This window comes from Neovison vison, chromosome 7 (assembly GCF_020171115.1).
Source record: "Neovison vison isolate M4711 chromosome 7, ASM_NN_V1, whole genome shotgun sequence".
Classification (NCBI taxonomy): domain Eukaryota; kingdom Metazoa; phylum Chordata; class Mammalia; order Carnivora; family Mustelidae; genus Neogale; species Neogale vison.
Genome location: NC_058097.1, coordinates 195,643,970 through 195,664,314, shown reverse-complemented (window position 1 = coordinate 195,664,314; position 20,345 = coordinate 195,643,970). Strand labels below are relative to the sequence as shown.

At 40.0% G+C, this 20,345-nt stretch overlaps 1 protein-coding gene across 1 annotated transcript; it reads right to left on the bottom strand.

Annotated features, from left to right (window-relative positions):
- Positions 1-18,735: 18,735 nt before the first annotated feature.
- On the bottom strand, positions 18,736-19,674 carry LOC122914510 (olfactory receptor 5AN1-like). The gene has a single exon (XM_044261124.1). The coding sequence runs from the start codon at positions 19,672-19,674 to the stop codon at positions 18,736-18,738; it is 939 nt and encodes a 312-aa protein (XP_044117059.1).
- Positions 19,675-20,345: the final 671 nt, after the last annotated feature.

The following is a 20,345-nucleotide window of genomic DNA, read 5'->3' as shown; positions in this document are numbered from 1 at the left end:
TAGCCCAGGGATGAATCCCACCTGATCATGGTGGATAATCTTTTTAATGTGTTGTTGGATCCTGTTGGCTAGGATCTTGTTGAGAATCTTAGCATCCATATTCATCAGTGATATTGGTCTGAAATTCTCCTTTTTGGTATGGTCCTTGCCTGGTTTGGGGATCAGGGTAATGCTGGCTTCATAGAAAGAGTCTGGAAGTTTTCCTTCTGCTTCAATTTTTTGAAACAGCTTCAGGAGAATAGGTGTTATTTCTTCTTGGAAGGTTTGGTAGAATTCCCCAGGGAATCCGTCAGGTCCTGGGCTCTTGTTTTTTGGGAGATTTTTGATCACTGCTTCAATCTCGTTATTAGATATCGGTCTATTCAGGTTGTCGATTTCTTCCTGGTTCAATTTTGGTAGTTTATATTTTTCCAGGAATGCATCCATTTCATCTAGGTTGCTAAGCTTATTGGCATATAACTGTTCGTAGTAACTTCTGATGATTGTTTCTACTTCCTTGGTGTTAGTTGTGATCTCTCCCCTTTCATTCATAATTTTATGAATTTGGGATTTCTCTCTTTTCTTTTGGATTAGTGTAGCCAGTGGCTTATCGATCTTATTGATTCTTTCAAAAAACCAGCTTCTAGTTTCATTGATACGTTCTACTGTATCTCTGGTTTCTCCCTCATTGATCTCAGCTCTAATCTTGATGATTTCCCTTCTTATGTGTGGAGTTGGTTTGATTTGTTGTTGATCCTCCAGTTCTTTAAGGTGTAGAGACAGCTGGTGTGTTCTGGATTTTTCAATTTTTTTGAGCAAGGCTTGGATGGCTATATATTTTCCCCTTAGGACCGCCTTTGCTGTATCCCATAGGTTTTGGACCGAAGTGTCTTCATTCTCATTGGTTTCCATGAATTGTTTCAGTTCTTCTTTGATCTCCTGGTTGATCCAAGCATTCTTAAGCAAGGTGGTCTTTAGCTTCCAGGTGTTTGAGTTCCTTCGGAACTTTTCCTTGTGATTGAGCTCCAGTTTCAAAGCATTGTGATCTGAGAATATGCAGGGAATAATTTCAGTCTTTTGGTATCGGCTGAGTCCTGATTTGTGACCCAGTATGTGGTCTATTCTGGAGAAGGTTCCGTGTGCACTTGAGAAGAATGAGTATTCTGCTGTTTTAGGCCTCTACCCATTTTTTAATCAGATTGTTTTGCTTTTGAGTTGTAGGAGGTCTTTATATATTAGATATTAACCCTTTATGTGATACATGGTTGACAAATATTTTTCAAGCTGTAGTTTTCAGGTATTTCCTCCCATTCTGTCAGTTGCCTGATATTGTTGATTTTTTCTTTTGCTGTGAGAAAGCTTTTAAGTTTGATATAGTTCCACATGTTGCTTTTTGCTTTTGTTGCTTGTGCTTTTGGTGTGAGATACAAAATAACATTTACAAGACCAAAGTCAAGGAGCTGCTTCCATATCTTATCTTCTAGGAATTTTATGGTTTAATATATATGTTCTTGTCTTTAATCCATCCAGGCTTAATTTTTGTGAGTGCTGAAAGACAGTGATCCAACTTCATTATTGTGCCTATGGCTATCCAGTTTTTCCAAAGCCATTTCTTTTTTTTTTTAAGATTTTATTTATTTATTTGTCAGAGAGAGAGGGAGAGAGAGCGAGCACAGGCAGACAGAGAGGCAGGCAGAGGCAGAGGGAGAAGCAGGCTCCCTGCTGAGCAACGAGCCCGATGTGGGACTCGATCCCAGGACGCTGGGATCATGACCTGAGCCGAAGGCAGCTGCTTAACCAACTGAGCCACCCAGGCATCCCAAGCCATTTCTTAAAGACAGTATTCTTTCCCCAATGAGTATTGGTGGTTCCCTTGTTAAATATTAGTTGACATATAGGTGGGAGTTTATTTCTGGACACTATTGTGTTCTTTTGGTCTATGTGCCTTTTTATGTCAGACCCATGCTCTTTTGTTTAGTATAGGTTTATAGTATACTTTGAAATCAGGAGTGTGATGCCTTCACTTTTGTTCTTAAGATTGCTTTGACTGGGAAGGTCAAGATGGTGAAGGAGTAACAGGCTGAGATGGCATCAGGTAGCAGGAGATCAGCTAGATAATTTATCAAACCATTCCGAACACCTACAAATCCAAAGGAAGATTGAAGAGAAGAAGAGCAGCAATTTTAGAAACAGAAAATCGACCACTTTCTGAAAGGTAGGACATGTGGAGAAGTGAATCCATAGCAATGGGAAGATAGACCATGGGGGCAGAGGCCGGCTCCCCACAAGTGATAGAGTAATGGAGCACAAAGTCAGAACTTTTAAAAGTCTGCTCCCCTGAGGGATATCACTCAGGCGGGTAAGCAGGTGTGGAACACACATGGGGACAGCATGTTCTTAGGTCCCATGGGGTCACAGAAGGATCAGGGGTGTCTGAGTGTCACATAGCTCACAGGTATTAGAGTAGGGAAGCCAGCGACAGAGACAGAGCTGAGGAATGAGCTCTCAACTTGGGGTTACCTTAAACTGTGATCCATGGCACTGTCAGGCCATTGCTCTTTGAGCAGCATCCCCAAAGTGCAGATCTGGGGAGACCCCCCTGGAAGAGCGACAGGTATCTGCTGGGTTTGGAGACTCCAGGTGGGGCTGTGTGCTGGAGAAAGAGATGCTGGGTCATAGGGTGGATGAGCTCGGGGCGTGGCTGGAGATGAGGGAAATGGGAGTGATTGAGCACTTTTCTCTGAGGGCACACTGATGATGGGGCCCCAAGCTCTCAGTTCCTCCAGCCAGAGATTGGGAAGCCGCCCTTTCATTCCCGTCTTCTAGAGCTCTACAGAAAGCATTCAGGGAACAAAAGCTCCTGAGAGCGAACCTGAGCAGATTACTTATCAGGTCCCTGGCAAGGGCAGAGTAATTCCACCTCAGAAGTAGACACCTGAGAATCACTACAACAGGCCCCTCCCCCAGATCAGCAAGAAATCCAGACAAGACCAAGCTCACTGATCAAGGAGAACAGCGGAAATCCAGAGGAGGGGAAACAAAGCATGGAATTCATGCTTTTCTCCCCACGATTCTTTAATCTTGTAAAGTTAATTTTTTAATTTTATTTTTTTATTCTATTTTTTTAAACTTTTACTCTTTCATCTTTTAACTTTTTAAAATGAGTTTATCTTAACAATACATTTCTTAAAATTTTGTTTTATTAATTTCTTTTCAGTGTAACAGAATTCATTGTTTATGCACCACACCCAGTGCCCCATGCCATACGTGCCCTCATAACCCACCACCTGGTTCCTCCAACTTCCTACCCCCCGCCCCTTCAAAGCACGCAGATTGTTTTTCAGAGTCCATAGTCTCTCATGGTTCATCTCCCCTTCCAATTTCCCTCATCTCCCTTCTCCTCTCCAGCTCCCTATGTCCTCCTTGTTATTTGTTATGCTACACAAAATAAGTGAAACCATATGATAATTGACTCTCTCTGCTTGACTTATTTCACTCAGCATAATCTCTTTCAGTCCCGCCCATGTTGCTACAAAAGGTGGGTATTCATCCTTTCTGATAGAGGCATAATACTCCATAGTGTATATGGACCACATCTTCCTTATCCATTCGTCCGTTGAAGGGCATCTTGGTTCTTTCCACAGTTTGGTGGCCATGGTCATTGCTGCTCTAAACATTGGGGTACAGATGGCCCTTCTTTTCACTACATCTGAATCTTTGGGGTAAATACCCAGTAGTGCAATTGCAGGGTCATTGGGAAGTTCTATTTTTAACTTCTTGAGGAATCTCCACACTGTTCTCCAAAGTGGCTGCACCAACTTGCATTCCCACCAACAGTGTAGGAGGGTTCCCCTTTCTCCATATCCTCTCCAACACATGTTGTTTCCTGTCTTGCTAATTTTGGCCATTCTAATTGGTGTAAGGTAGTATTTCTTTTTTTTTTTTTTTTAATTTTCAGCATAACAGTATTCATTTTTTTTTCTTCTGATAACTAAAGAGTTAATAGTTTTATTTTCAACACATAAGAAGGACTGAAGTACATTATAAATCCAGCTCTTAATTTTCAAAAGTAGGTGGATTTAAAGACTAGGGCATTAACAACATTCCTACATTTGTTAAAAAGGTATGTTCTATATTTATTTATTTATTTATTTTTCCAATTTATTTATTTTCAGAAAAACAGTATTCATTATTTTTTCACCACACCCAGTGCTCCATGCAAGCCGTGCCCTCTATAATACCCACCACCTGGTACCCCAACCTCCCACCCCCCCGCCACTTCAAACCCCTCAGACTGTTTTTCAGAGTCCATAGTCTCTCATGGTTCATCTCCCCTTCCAATTTACCCAAATTCCCTACTCCTCTCTAACGCCCATTGTCCTCCATGCTATTTGTTATGCTCCACAAATAAGTGAAACCATATGATAATTGACTCTCTCTGCTTGACTTATTTCACTCAGCATAATCTCTTCAAGTCCCGTCCATGTTGCTACAAAAGTTGGGTATTCATCCTTTCTGATGGAGGCATCATACTCCATAGTGTATATGGACCACATCTTCCTTATCCATTCATCCGTTGAAGGGCATCTTAGTTCTTTCCATAGTTTGGCGACTGTGGCCATTGCTGCTATAAACATTGGGGTACAGATGGCCCTTCTTTTCACGACATCTGTATCTTTGGGGTAAATACCCAGGAGTGCAATTGCAGGGTCGTAGGGAAGCTCTATTTTTAATTTCTTGAGGAATCTCCACACTGTTCTCCAAAGAGGCTGCACCAACTTGCATTCCCACCAACAGTGGAAGAGGGTTCCCCTTTCTCCACATCCTCTCCAACACATGTTGTTTCCTGTTTTGTTAATTGTTTTTGCACCACACCCAGTGCTCCATGAAATCTGTGCCCTCTCTAATACCCACGACCTAGTTTCCCCAACCTCCCAACCCCCGCTGCTTCAAACCCCTCAGATTGTTTTTCAGATATTTCAATGTGGGTTTAATTTTAATCTCCCTGATGGCTAGTGATGATGAACATTTTTTCATGTGATGAACATTTTTTCATTTTTTCATTTGTATGTCTTCATTGGAGAGGATTTTATTTATTTATTTGACACAGAGAGAGAGAGATCACAAGGAGACAGAGAGAGGCAGGGGGAGGGGAAGTAGGCTCCCTGCTGAGCAGAGAGCCTGATGCAGCGCTTGATCCCAGGACCCTGAGATCATGACCTGAGCTGAAGGCAGAGGCTTAACCCATTTAGCCCCCCAGGTGCCCCTTAAAAAAATATTTTTGAGAGACTATGGACTCTGAAAAACAATCTGAGGGGTTTGAAGTGGCGGGAGGGGTGGGAGGTCGGGGTACCAGGTGGTGGGTATTATAGAGGGCACGGATTGCCTGGAGCACTGGGTGTGGTGAAAAAATTAATGAATACTGTTATGCTGAAAATAAATAGATTTAATTAAAAAATCTTTTTGAAACTTCATTATTATAGTCATATTTTTCCTTCATTGTTTCTAATTTTATTTTTGTGTACACATAGCGTTTTTTCTTCTAAAAACTTTTGGGAGATAATTTCTTCTAATAGATCAAAATATACCCTTAATCTAGCACAGAGCTTTGTTCTAGTCTCCAGTCTGAGAAAATTCTCTCCACTTTATTTTTCTTTCTTTTCCCATCCAACATATCAACTCCTTTTTTAAAATTTTAAAAAAAATTTGCATCTTTACAGTCCTATTCCATCCCTTCATTGTGTATATCCTTGCTTTTCTCTCTGTGTGTGTGTGTGTGTGTGTATGTATACCCTTACTTTCTGTGTGTGTGTATATACATATATACATATGTACATACATGTGTATATATATACACTGGGTATATATATATATATACATATATATGTATATATACTTACTTTTCTCTGTGTGTGTGTGTGCGCACACAGAAGAATATATATATATGTACATACACACACACACACAGAAGATAAGGGTATACACAATGAAGGGATGGAATAGGACTGTAAAGATGAATGATATGTATATATATATTCTTTCTTTAAAGTTTTGGGAGGTAGTTTGGGAGGTAGTTTTTTCTAAGAGACCAAAATACTCCCAAAATTAAGTGGGTGGTTCTGTTCTATTTACCAGTCAAATATATATATTTTCTTTTTTCTTTAAAATTTTTTTGAACTTCTTTTTACTTCTTTCTTTTCCCCATGATTTGGGGTCTTTTCTGATTTGTTAACACACATTTTCCTGTCTTTGCCTCCCCTTTAGTATTTTATTCTCTTTGCCTCCCCTTTAGTATTTTATTCTCTCCTTCAGATATTCTTATCTGGATAAAATGAGAAGATGGAAAAGTGCATCACACACACAAAAAGAAGAGGTGGTACCAAATGCTAGGGGTCTAATCAATATGGACACTGGTAATATGTCAGAACTAGAGTTCAGAATGACGATTCTCAAGGTGCTAGCTGGGCTCAAAAAAGGCATGGAAAATATTAGAGAAACCCTGTCTGGAGAAATAAAAGCCCTTTCTGGAGAGATAAAAGAACTAAACTCTAACCAAGTTGAAATAAAAAAAGCTATTAATGAGGGGCAATCAAAAATGGAGGCTCTTACTCCAAATGGAGGCTAGGATAAATGAGGCAGAAGAGAGAATTAGTGATATCAAAGAACAAATGACAGAGAATAAAGAAGGTGAGCAAAAGAGAGACAAACAACTACGGGACCATGAGGGGAGAATCTGAGAGATAAGTGATACCATAAGATGATACAATATTAGAATAATTGGGATTCTAGAAGAAGAAGAAAGAGAGAGGGGGCAGAAGGTATATTGGAGCGAATCATTGTAGAGAATTTTCCTAATATGGCAAAGGGCACAGGCATCAAAATCCAGGAGGTGCAAATAACTCCCCTCAAAATCAATAAGAATAGGTCCACACCCTATAGTCATCTTACAGTAAAACTTGCAAGTCTTAGTGACAAAGACAAAATCCTGAGAGCAGCCCAGGACAAGTCTGTAACATACAATGGCAAAAATATTATATTGGCAGCAGACTTATCCACAGAGACCTGGCAGGCCAGAAAGAACTGGCATGATAAATTCAGAGCACTAAATGAGAAAAACATGCAGCCAAGAATACTACATCCAGATAGGTTATCACTGAAAATAGAAGGAGAGATAAAAAGCTTCCTGGACAAACAAAAACTAAAAGAATTTGTAAACACCAAACGGCTTCTACAGGAAATATTGAAAGGGGTCCTCTAAGCAAAGAGAGAGCCTAAAAGTAGTAGACCAGAAAGGAACAGAGACAATATACAGTAACAGTCACCTTACAGGCAATACAATGGCACTAAATTCATATCTCTCAATAGTTACCCTGAATGTAAATGGGCTAAATGTCCCAATCAAAAGACACAGGATATCAGAATGGATTAAAAAAGAAAAGAATCAATATGCTGCCTACAGAAACTCATTTTAGACCCAAGAAAACCTCCAGATTTAAAGTGAGGGGGTGGAAAACCATTTACCACGCTAATGGATGTCAAAAGAAAGTTGGGGTGGCAATCCTTATACCAGATCAATTAGATTTTTTTTCCAATTTATTTATTTTCAGAAAAACATTATTCATTATTTTTTCACCACACCCAGTGCTCCTTGCAAGCCGTGCCCTCTATAATACCCACCACCTGGTACCCCAACCTCCCACCCCCCCCCCGCCACTTCAAACCCCTCAGACTGTTTTTCAGAGTCCATAGTCTCTCATGGTTCACCTCCCCTTCCAATTTACCCTCAATTAGGATTAGATTTTAGATTAGATTTTAAGACAAAGACTATAACAAGAGATGAGGCAGGACACTATATCACACTCAAAGGGTCTGCCCAACAAGAAGATCTAAAATTTAAATATATATGCCCCTAACATGGGAGCAGCCAACTATAAAAGGCAATCAATAACAAAATCAAAGAAACACATTGACAAGAATACAATAATAGTAGGGGACTTTAACACTCCCCTCACTGAAATGGACAGATCATCCAAGCAGAAGATCAACAAGGAAATAAAGGTCTTAAATGACACACTGGACCAGATGGGCATCACAGAGATATTCAGAACATTCCATCCCAAAGCAACAGAATACACATTCTTCTCTAGTGCACATGGAACATTCTCCAGAATAGATCACATCCTGGGTAACAAATCAGGTCTCAACTGCTATCAAAAGATTGGGATCAAAGGCAAAAATGAACTTTTGGGATTTCATCAAAATCAAAAGCTTTTGCACTGCAAAGGAAACAGTTAACAAAATCAAAAGACAACTGACAGAATGGGAGAAGATATTTGCAAACGACATATCAGATAAAGGACTAGTGTCCAAAATCTATAAAGAACTTAGCAAACTCAACACCCAAAGAACAAATAATCCAATCAAGAAATGGGCAGAGGACATGAACAGACGTTTCTGCAAAGAAGACATCCAGATGGCCAACAGACACATGAAAAAGTGCTCCATATCACTCGGCATCAGGGAAATACAAATCAAAACCACAATGAGATATCACCTCACACCAGTCAAAATGGCTAAAATCAACAAGTCAGGAAATGACAGATGCTGGCGAGGATGCGGAGAAAGGGGAACCCTCCTACACTGTTGGTGGGAATGCAAGCTGGTGCAACCACTCTGGAAAACAGCATGGAGGTTCCTCAAAATGTTGAAAATAGAACTGCCCTATGACCCAGCAATTGCACTACTGGGAATTTACCCTAAAGATACAAACGTAGTGATCCAAAGGGGCACGTGCACCCGAATGTTTATAGCAGCAATGTCCACAATAGCCAAACTATGGAAAGAACCTAGATGTCCATCAACAGATGAATGGATCAAGAAGAAGTGGTATATATACACAATGGAATACTATGCAGCCATCAAAAGAAACGAAATCTTGCCATTTGCGACAACATGGATGGAACTAGAGCGTATCATACTTAGCGAAATAAGTCAAGCGGAGAAAGACAAATATCATATGATCTCCCTGATATGAGGAAGTGGTGATGCAACATGGGGGCTTAAGTGGGTAGGAGAAGAATCCATGAAACAAGATGGGATTGGGAGGGAGACAAACCATAAGTGACTCTTAATCTCACAAAACAAACTGTGGGTTGCTGGGGGGAAGGGGGTTGGGAGAAGGGGGGTAGGGTTATGGACATTGGGGAGGGTATGTGCTTTTGGGTAAATTGGAAAAGGAGAAAACCGAATATTTTCTCCCATTCTGTGGATTGCCTCTTTGTTTTGCTGACTGTATCCTTTGCTGTGCAGAAGTTTTTGATCTTGATGAAGTCCCAAAAGTTTATTTTCGCTTTTGTTTCCTTTGCCTTTGGAGACATATCTTGAAAGACGTTGCTGTGGCTGATATTGAAGAGATTACTGCCTATGTTCTCCTCTAGGATTCTGATGGATTCCTGTCTCACATTGAGGTCTTTTATCCATTTTGAGTTTATCTTTGTGTACGGTGTAAGAAAATGGTCGAGTTTCATTCTTCTACATATAGCTGTCCAGTTTTCCCAGCACCATTTATTGAAGAGGCTGTCGTTTTTCCACTGCATACTTTTTCCTGTTTTGTCGAAGATTATTTGCCCATAGAGTAGAGGGTCCATATCTGGGCTCTCTACTCTGTTCCACTGGTCTATGTGTCTGTTTTTATGCCAGTACCATGCTGTCTTGGTGATCACAGCTTTGTGGTAAAGCTTGAAATCAGGTAACGTGATGCCCCCAGTTTTATTTTTGTTTTTCAACATTTCCTTAGTGATTCGGGGTCTCTTCTGATTCCATACAAATTTTTGGATTATTTGCTGTAGCTCTTTGAAAAATACCAGTGGAATTTTGATCGGAATGGCATTAAAAGTATAGATTGCTCTAGGCAGTATAGACATTTTCACAATGTTTATTCTTCTGATCCAAGAGCATGGAATGGTCTTCCATCTTATTGTGCTTTCTTCAATTTCTTTCATGAGTGTTCATCATCACTAGCCATCAGGGAGATTCAATTAAAACCACATTGAGATACCACCTTACACCACTTAGAATGGCCAAAGTTAGCAAGACAGGAAACAACATGTATTGGAGAGGATGTGGAGAAAGGGGAACCCTCCTACACTGTTGGTGGGAATGCAAGTTGGTGCAGCCTCTTTGGAGAACAGTGTGGAGATTCCTCAAGAAATTAAAAATAGAGCTTCCCTATGACCCTGCAATTGCACTCCTGGGTATTTACCCCAAAGATATAGATGTAGTGAAAAGAAGGGCCATCGCCAAACTGTGGAAAGAACCAAGATGCCCTTCAATGGACGAATGGATAAGGAAAATGTGGTCCATATACACTATGGAGTATTATGCCTCCATCAGAAAGGATGAATACCCAACTTTTGTAGCAACATGGACAGGACTGGAAGAGATTATGCTGAGTGAAATAAGTCAAGCAGAGAGAGTCAATTATCATATGGTTTCACTTATTTGTGGAGCATAACAAATAGCATAGAGGACATGGGGAGTTAGAGAGGAGAAGGGAGTTGGGGGAAATTGGAAGGGGAGGTGAACCATGAGAGAGTATGGACTCTGAAAAACAATCTGAGGGTTTTGAAGTGGCAGGGGGTGGGAGATTGGGGGAACCAGGTGGGGGGTATTAGAGAGTGCACTTATTCCATGGAGCACTGGGTGTGGTATAAAAATAATGAATACTGTTATGCTGAAAATAAATTAAAAAAAAAAGAAAAACAAAAGGAAAGGTGAAAACCTGTAATAAATCATATCAGAAAAAAAAAATCTCCCAAGAAACAAGAACCCAGGGCCAGATGGCTTCCCAGGGGAATTCTACCACACATTTAAAAAAGAATTAATTTCTATTCTCCTGAAACTGTTCCAAAAAATATAAATGGAAGGAAAACTTCCAAACTCCTTTTATGAGGCCAGCATTACCTTGATCCCAAAACCAGACAAGGATCCCATCAAAAAAGAGAATTACAGACCAATATCCTTGATGAATACAGATGCAAAAAGTCTCACCAAAATACTAGCCAATGGGTTCCAACAGTACATTAAAAGAATTATTCACCATGACCTAGTGGGATTTTTTCCAGGGCTACAAGGTTGATTCAACATCTGCAAATCAGTCTTTGTGATACAATACATTAAAAAAAGAAAGAACAAGAACCATATGATACTCTCAATAGATGCTGAAAAAGCATTTGACAAAGTATAGCATCCTTTCCTGATCAAAACTCTTCAAAGTGTAGAGATAGAGGGTACATACCTCAATATCATCAAAGCCATCTAAGGAAAACCCACTGCGAATATCATTCTCAATAGAGGAAAAACTGAGAGCTTTTCCACTAAGGTCAGGAACACGGGATGGATGCCCATTACACCACTGCTATTTAACAGAGTACTAGAAGTTCTAGCCTCAGCAATCAGACAACAAAAAGAAATTAAAGGCATCCAAATTGGCAAAGAAGAAGACAAACTCGCACTCTTTGCGGATGATATGATACTATATGTGGAAAACCCAAAAGACTCCACTCCAAAACTGCTAAAACTTGTACAGTAATTCATTAAAGTGTCAGGATATGAAATCAATGAACAGAAATCAGTTGCATTTCTCTACACCAACACCAGAGAAATTAAGGAGTCAATCCCATTTACAATTGCACCCAAAACCATAAGATACCTGGGAATAAACCTAACCAAAGAGGCAAAGAATCTATACTCAGAAAACTATAAAGTACTCATGAAAGAAATTGAGGAAGACACAAAGAAATGGAAAAATATTCCATGCTCATAGATTGGAAGAACAAATATTGTAAAAATGTCTATGCTACCTAAAGCAATCTACACATTTAATGCAATCCCTATCAAAATCCCATCCGTTTATTTTTTCAAAGAAATGGAACAAATAATCCTAAAATGTATATAGAACCAGAAAAGACCTCAAAAAACTAGAGGAATATTGAAAAAGAAAGCCAACGTTGGTGGCATCACAATACCAGACTTCAAGCTCTATTACAAAGCTGTCATCATCAAGACAGTATGGTACTGGCACAAAAACAGACACATAGATCAATGGAACAGAATAGAGAGCCCAGAAATACACCATCAACTCTATGGTTAACTAATCTTCGACAGAGCAAGAAAGAATGTCTGATCGAAAGAAGACAGTCTCTTCAATAAATGGTGTTGGGAAAATTGGACAGCCACATGCAGAAAAATGGAACTGGAGCATTTCCTCACACCACACACAAAAATAGACTCAAAACAGACGAAGGACCAGGCGCCTGGGTGGCTAAGTGGGTTAGGCCGCTGCCTTCGGCTCAGGTCGTGATCTCAGGGTCCTGGGATCGAGTCCCGCATCGGGCTCTCTGCTCAGCAGGGAGCCTGCTTCCCTCTCTCTCTCTCTGCCTGCCTCTCCATCTACTTGTGGTTTCTCTCTGTCAAATAAATAAATAAAATCTTTAAAAAAAAAAAAACGGATGAAGGACCTCAGTGTGAGAAAGGAATCCATCAAAATCCTTGAGGAGAACACAGGCAGAAACCTCTTCGACCTCAGTCTCAGCAACTTCTTCCTAGGAACATCGCCAATGGCAAGGGAAGCAAGTGGAAAGATGAACTTTTGGGCCTTCATTATGATCAAAAGCTATTGCACAGCAAAGGAAACAGTTAACAAAACAAAAAACAAGTGACAGAATGGGAGAAGAGATTTGCAAATGACATATCAGATAAAGGGCTAGCATCCAAAATCTATAAAGAACTTACCAAACTCAACACCCAAAGAACAAATAATCCAATCAAGAAATGGGCAGAGGACATGAGCAGACATTTCTGCAAGGAAGACATCCAAATGGCCAACAGACACATGAAAAAGTGCTCCACATTACTCGGCATCAGAGAAATACAAAACAAAATCACAATGAGAGACCCCCTCACACCAGTCAGAATGGCTAAAATTAAGAAGTCGGGAAATGACAGATACTGGCGAGGATGCAGAGAAAGGTGAATCCTCCTACACTGTTGGTGGGAATGCAAGCTTGTACAGCTGCTCTGGAAAACAGTATGGAGATTCCTCAAAAAATTGAAAATATACACTATGGAGTATTATGCCTCCATCAGAAAGGACGAATACCCTACTTTTGTAGCAACATGGACGGGACTTGAAGAGATTATGCTGAGTGAAATAAGTCAAGCAGAGAGAGTCAATTATCATATGGTTTCACTTATTTGTGGAGCATAACAAATAGCATGGAGGACATGGGGAGATAGAGAGGAGAAGGGAGTTGGGCGAAATTGGAAGGGGAGGTGAAACACGAGAGACTATGGACTCTGAAAAACAATCTGAGGGGTTTGAAGTGGCGGGGGGTGGGAGGTTGGGGTACCAGGTGGTGGGTATTAGAGAGGGCACGGATTGCATGGAGCACTGGGTGTGGTGAAAAACTAATGAATATTGTTATGCGGAAAAGAAATAAATTTAATTAAAAAATTATTTCTTTTCCACAAAACAATATTCATTGTTTTTGCACCACACCCAGTGCTCCATGCAGTCCGTGCCCTCTCTAGTACCCACCACCTGGTTCCCCCAATCTCCCACCCCCCCGCCCCTTCAAAACCCTCAGATGGTTTTTCAGAGTCCATAGTCTCTCATGGTTCACCTCCTTTTCTAATTTCCCTCAACTCCCTTTTCCTCTCCATTTCCCCTTGCCCTCCATGCTATTTGTTATGCTCCACAAATAAGTGAAACCATATGATAATTGACTCTCTCTGCTTGACTTATTTCACTCAGCATAATCTCTTCAAGTCCCAGCCATGTTGCTACAAAAGTTGGGTATTCATCCTTTCTGATGGAGGCATAATACCCCACAGTCTATATGGACCACATCTTCCTTATCGATTCGTCCATTGAAGGGCATCTTGGTTCTTTCCACAGTTTGACGACTGTGGCCATTGCTGCTATAAACATTGGGGGTACAGATGGCCGTTCTTTTCACTACATCTGTATCTTTGGGGTAAATACCCAGGAGTGCAATTGCAGGGTCATAGGGAAGTTCTATTTTTAATTTTTTGAGGAATCTCCACACTGTTCTCCAAAGTGGCTGCACCAACTTGCATTCCCACCAATAGTGTAAGAGGGTTCCCCTTTCTCCACATCCTCTCCAATACATGTTGTTTCCAGTCTTGCTAATTTTGGCCATTCTAAGTGGTGTAAGGTGGTATCTCAATGTGGTTTTAATTTGAATCTCTCTGATGTCTTCATTGGAGAAGTGTCTGTTCATATCTTCTGCCCATTTTTTGATATGATTGCCTGTTTTGTGTGTGTTGAGTTTGAGGAGTTCTTTATAGATCCTGGATATCAACCTTTTGTCTGTACTGTCATTTGCAAAAATCTTATCCCATTCCGTGGGTTGCCTCTTTGTTTTCTTGACTGTTTCCTTTGCTGTGCAGAAGCTTTTGATTTTGATGAAGTCCCAAAAGTTTATTTTTGCTTTTGTTTCCTTTGCCTTTGGAGACATATCTTGAAAGAAGTTGCTGTGGCTGATATCGAAGAGATTACTGCCTATGTTTTCCTCTAGGATTCTGATGGATTCCTGTCTCACATTGAGGTCTTTTATCCATTTTGCGTTTATCTTCGTGTACGGTGTAAATGATGATGAACAGTTTTTCATGTGTCTGATAGCCATTTGTATGTCTTCATTGGAGAATTTTCTGTTCATGTCTTCTGCCCATTTTTTGATATTATTGTCTGTTTTGTGTGTGTTGAGTTTGAAATGATCTTTATAGATCCTAGATATCAACCTTTTGTCTGTATTGTCATTTGCAAATATCTTCTCCCATTCTGTGGGTTGCCTCTTTGTTTTATTGGCTATTTCCTTTGTAGAGCAGAAGTTTTTGATCTTGATGAAGTCCCAAAAGTTCATTTTCACTTTTGTTTTCTTTGCCTTTGGAGACATATCTTGAAAGAAGTTGCTGTGGCTGATATCGAAGAAGTTACTGCCTATATTCTCCTCTAGGATTCTGATGGATTCCTGTCTCACATTGAGGTCTTTTATCCATTTTGAGTTTATCTTTGTGTATGGTGTAAGAGAATGATTGAGTTTCATTCTTCTACATATAGCTGTCCAGTGTTCCCAGCACCATTTGTTGAAGAGACTGTCTTTTTTCCACTGTATATTTTTTCCCGTTTTGTTGAAGATTATTTGCCCATAGAATTGAGGATCCATATCTTGGCTCTCTACTTTGTTCCACTGGTCTATGTGTCTGTTTATGCCAGTACCATTCTGTCTTGGTGATCCCAGTTTTGTAGTAAAGCTTGAAATCAGGTAATGTGATGCCACCGGTTTTATTTTTGTTTTTCACATTTCCTTAAACTCCATCCCCAAACTACTGGTACTCATACAGCAATTCAGTAACGTGGCAGGATACAAAGACAATGTACAGAATTCAGTGCCTTCTTATACACTAACAATGAAAATCCAATAAAGGAAATTAGAGAATTGATTCCATTTACTATAGCACCAAGAACCATAATATATCTGGGAATAAACCTAACCAAAGAGGTAAAGGATCCATACTCGAGGAACTACAGAACACTCATGAAAGAAATTGAAGAAGACACAAAAAGATGGAAGACCATTCCATGCTCTTGGATTGGAAGAATAAACATGGTTAAAATTTCTATACTGCCTAGAGCAATCTATACTTTTAAGGCCATTCTGATAAAAATTCCACCGGTATTTTTCAAAGAGCTGGAGCAAATAATCCTAAAATCTGTATGGAATCAGGAGAGATGTTTTTTGAAGATACAGTCTTGCAACTAAAAGATGAAGAAATCTGGCAATATAATGCATAGAATAATGACCATAATCAATAACACTGTGTTACATTCCTCACAGAGGTGCTTCTCCTACTGAAGCCCTTATTGTTCTTAGAAAGACGTCTCAAATGTTCTTGCACATTTTGAAAGAACAATGCTTCAAAGAACATACCTGTGCCTGCAATGGGGGGAGGAGGGCACGCATCCTTTATTAATACTGCACTACTTCTTTGGCATGGGATAAGCCTTCACATTCTCTCTCAGAGGTTCAGTGACTCTCCTGCTCTTAGTCCTGTCCAACTGTAAACTTGTGAAAAATTTGTCAAGGCTTCCAATACCTCTTCAGTTATAGTCCTTAACTAAATGGAAGAATTATGTGATTTACCAGAGTTAAGACGCTGCCCCCAAAACCACATTAGGAACCTAGTGAATCTCCAAGGATAATATGTAATTGTAATGACATCTGTTTTATATCAGTTGGTTCAAGTCTGAGGAACCTGGTTATCAACAGTCAGTGTTGATACACTTCTTTTTTTTTTTCAATTTATTTATTTTCAGAAAAACATTATTCATTATTTTTTCACCACACCCAGTGCTCCGTGCAAGCCATGCCCTCTATAATACCCACCACCTGGTACCCCAACCTCCCACCCCCCCACCACTTCAAACCCCTCAGATTGTTTTTCAGAGTCCATAGTCTCTCATGGTTACACTTCTTTTTTTTTAAGATTTTATTTATTTATTTGACAAAGAGAGATCACAAGTAGATGGAGAGGCAGGCAGAGAGAGAGATAGAGAGAGAGAGGGAAGCAGGCTCCCTGCTGAGCAGAGAACCTGATGCGGGACTCGATCCCAGGACCCTGAGATCATGACCTGAGCCGAAGGCAGTGGCTTAACCACTGAGCCACCCAGGCACCCCAAGATACACTTCTTGTTCCACGTTTCAAGAAGATCACAAGGACCAAATGTATTGTGTTTTACTTTAGACAGAAAAACTGGCCAGCGTTTAAAACCCTGCCTATCACACAATCTCCTTCCTCTCTGGCTCTTAAGGGTTCCCACAAAATATCAGCATTTGTGTAAGTCTAACTATCTACTCCATAAATTAGATCACCCCATACAAAACCATAGATCTCTATGACATAAAATGTTGAACAAAGACAATAAAGAAGTATACTAGCTTTCCATATTTGGTCTTAGTTGGCAACATTTAATCTTTGATAACTCTATTATTTTTAAAATATTTTCATGTATTTTTGAGAGAAAGAAAACACAGATGGAGTGAGAAGGAGAATCAGATTCCACACTGAGCAGAGTCTAATGTGGGGCTTGATCCCAGGACACTGAGATCATGACCTGAGTTGAAAGTAGACAGTTAGCCAACTGAGCGATGCAGGTACCCCTCAGTAACCATTATTACAATCAGTTTTCACACAAGTCTCCTCACACCAAACATGAACAGATGTCTGAAATATTAGAAATGATTTGAGAGTGTGAAATGCCAGCTATGTCAGGGTAAATTTTCTCTCATTGAGAGAGAAATTTGAATCCCACAATGTCAGAAAAAGCTTTTGGCTAGGATATGGATTTTGAACATCATCTTCTATCAGAAATCCCCACTGATGTCCTCCATGTTATTCCTTATTCTCCACAAGTAAGTGAAACCATATGATAGTTGACTTTCTCTGCTTGACTTATTCCACACAGCATAATCTCCTCCAAGTCTCATCCATGTTGATAAGATGGAGGATACCAGGAGATGGAAAGGAAAAGTGAATGGGGAAAATCAGAGGGTAAGACAGAACCAGAGAGTGGACTCTGAGAAACAAACTGAGAGTTTTGGAAGGGAGGCAGGAGAGGTGATGGGTGAACCTGGTAGTGGGTATTAAGGAGGGCACATATTGCATGGAGTACTGGGTGCAGTGCATAAACAATGAACCCTGGAACACTGAAAAAAATAAAATTAAATTAGGATGTGGAAAAAAAAAGAGAAATCCCCACTGAATACTAGAAGCAAGAAACACGTCATTAGACTCATAAAATAAATGGTACTGAAGGAAACACATCCTTCATTCCATTCCTCTGTATGCTTCAAATCATCTCCTGCTTCCTTAGATTATAGCTGGTGAAAACTGGGATGTGACTAAATTTACTAGGTGCTTAAGCAGAAAAGAGACTTCAGACAAACATTAGCCAGCTCAGACTGTTCTTCCCAGGAGACACAACCAGGGCAATTGTATAGCTATGTTTCTATTCAAAGGCACATCACCTATATATTTTTGTTCCCATTAAGGTCTGATATACAGAAGAAACCTCAATCACCCTCGTGTCTGGATTATGCTGCATCAAAATTTTTGGGAGACAAGGTCTCTACACTCCTGGGGACCTCTGTCAGGTATCACTCTTTTACAGTCAGAGGTCTAAGATTGAACAGGGCTCAATCTCTAAAGTAAAGAGAAGTACAAGTTTTTAAAGCTTAACATTTTACAAATACTTGCAGATTATTTTTAAGATTTTATTTATTTATTTGAGAGAGAGAGAGAACACAAGGAGAACAAGGGATAGAGGGAGAGGGAGATGCAGGCTCTCTGCTTAGCAGGGCTCAATCACTAGAACCCTGGGATTCTAACCTGAGCAGAAGGTAGACGCTTAACCAACTGAGCCAACCAGGTGCCCCACATGCAGTTTACTAATAAATGATGAGGCCACTCCTTGTGTAGGGTGAAAGTATGAACCTCCAGGACTTAAAGGTATTGTTCTTGTGTGGAATCAAGTCAGCTGTCAGTCCATTTGGCATATTATCTGTGTCAAATTAACCTTTCTTTACCCAAAGGCAGTATAAATTTTGTTAGATTTCATTCCTGTGCATGTTACTAGGGGTTAAGTTTTATGAAAGGACAAATCTGGACAGAGCCTCAGCTGAACCATCTCTTCTTTTGGAACCTCTTCAAGGCATCTTTGATTTCCTTGTTCCTCAGACTGTAAATCAAGGGATTCAACATCGGAATGGCCACAGTGTAGAATACTGATGCAAATCTGTCAAAACTGGAGGAACTGCCAGAGCTGGAACTCAAATAAACATAGACAGTTGAAGTATAGAAGAGGGAAACTGCTGTCAGATGAGAAGCACAAGTGTTGAATGCTTTGGACCTGCCTTTAGCTGAAGCGATCTTCATGATGGACTTAACAATATAGCCATAGGATATCATGATAATGAGGGCATTTATTATCCCAAAGAACATTGTTAATATAGCAATCAACAGTTGCACAAAGAAAGTATCAGTGCAGGACAGGATTATCAGTTGGGGCATGTCACAGAAGAAGTGCTTGATGACATTAGGCCCACAAAAGTGGAGCTGAAACATGGTACACAACTGAGATGTAGAAGCAGAGAGTCCAGCCAAATAGGATCCCAGCACCATCCGAATACACAGGGTGGGTGACATGATGGATGAATAGATAAGTGGATTGCAAATGGCACTATATCGGTCATAAGCCATGGCTGTCATGAGACAAGACTCACTCAGTCCCATGGTTGAAAAGACAAAGTACTGAACAGCACAACCCACAAAGGTAATGGTCTTCTGCTCTTGGAAAAAGTTGGAGAGCATCTTGGGAGCTATAGAGGTCACATAGCAGATATCTATGAAGGACAGATTACTGAGGAAGAAGTACATGGGTGTGTGGAGGTGAGAGTCCATCCTTATTAAGATGATGAGGCACAGGTTCCAAGTCAGAGTCAAAATGTAGATCAGCAGGAATACAACAAAGAGCACTGCTAGGATTCTGGGAAAATCAGAGAATCCCAAAAGGATGAAATAGGTGATCTGTGTAATATTTCCTCCCCCAATCATTGGCTTGCTGCTTCTAAAATCAGGAAAGAGAGAAGAGAATGCACAGCTGACTCAGGTGAGATGACAGTATTACAATTCCTGTGTGTGCTGTTTTTTCCCTCCATAGAGTGCTGGAAAGCACCAATGTCTCACTGTCCTGATGAAAAGACCCAGCTCTTCATCTCAAATTATTAAGAAGAGTGATTTTAAAAATGCTTCAAAAATGATGTATTATATGTTACCTAATAGAACTGAAATTTTTTTAAGGGCTTCAGGTTCTCAATCTTTTCATAAATTCTCATGAAAATTAAAGAGATAAGTGGCGGGGGGGTGGGAGATTGGGGGAACCACATGGTGGGTATTATAGAGGGCACAGATTGCATGGAGCACTGGGTGTGGGGCAAAAATAATGAATACTGTTATGCTGAAAATAAATAAAAAATAAATTTAAAAAAGAGATATGTTTGAATTTGATAACTAAAATATATAAATAAAGTGATTATTACAGAGATCATTCATTAAAAGTTTTTTAAAACCTCTGATAATTCATTATATTAGCACTGCTTTACAAGACCATAAGTAGAATCGCTCTAGATTAAAACTGAGATAGCTCTCAGGCCCACATGGCCATCTAGATAATGTTTTGAAATTTCCTCTTTTATCCCTAAGAAAGTTATTTATCCTCTTTTAAT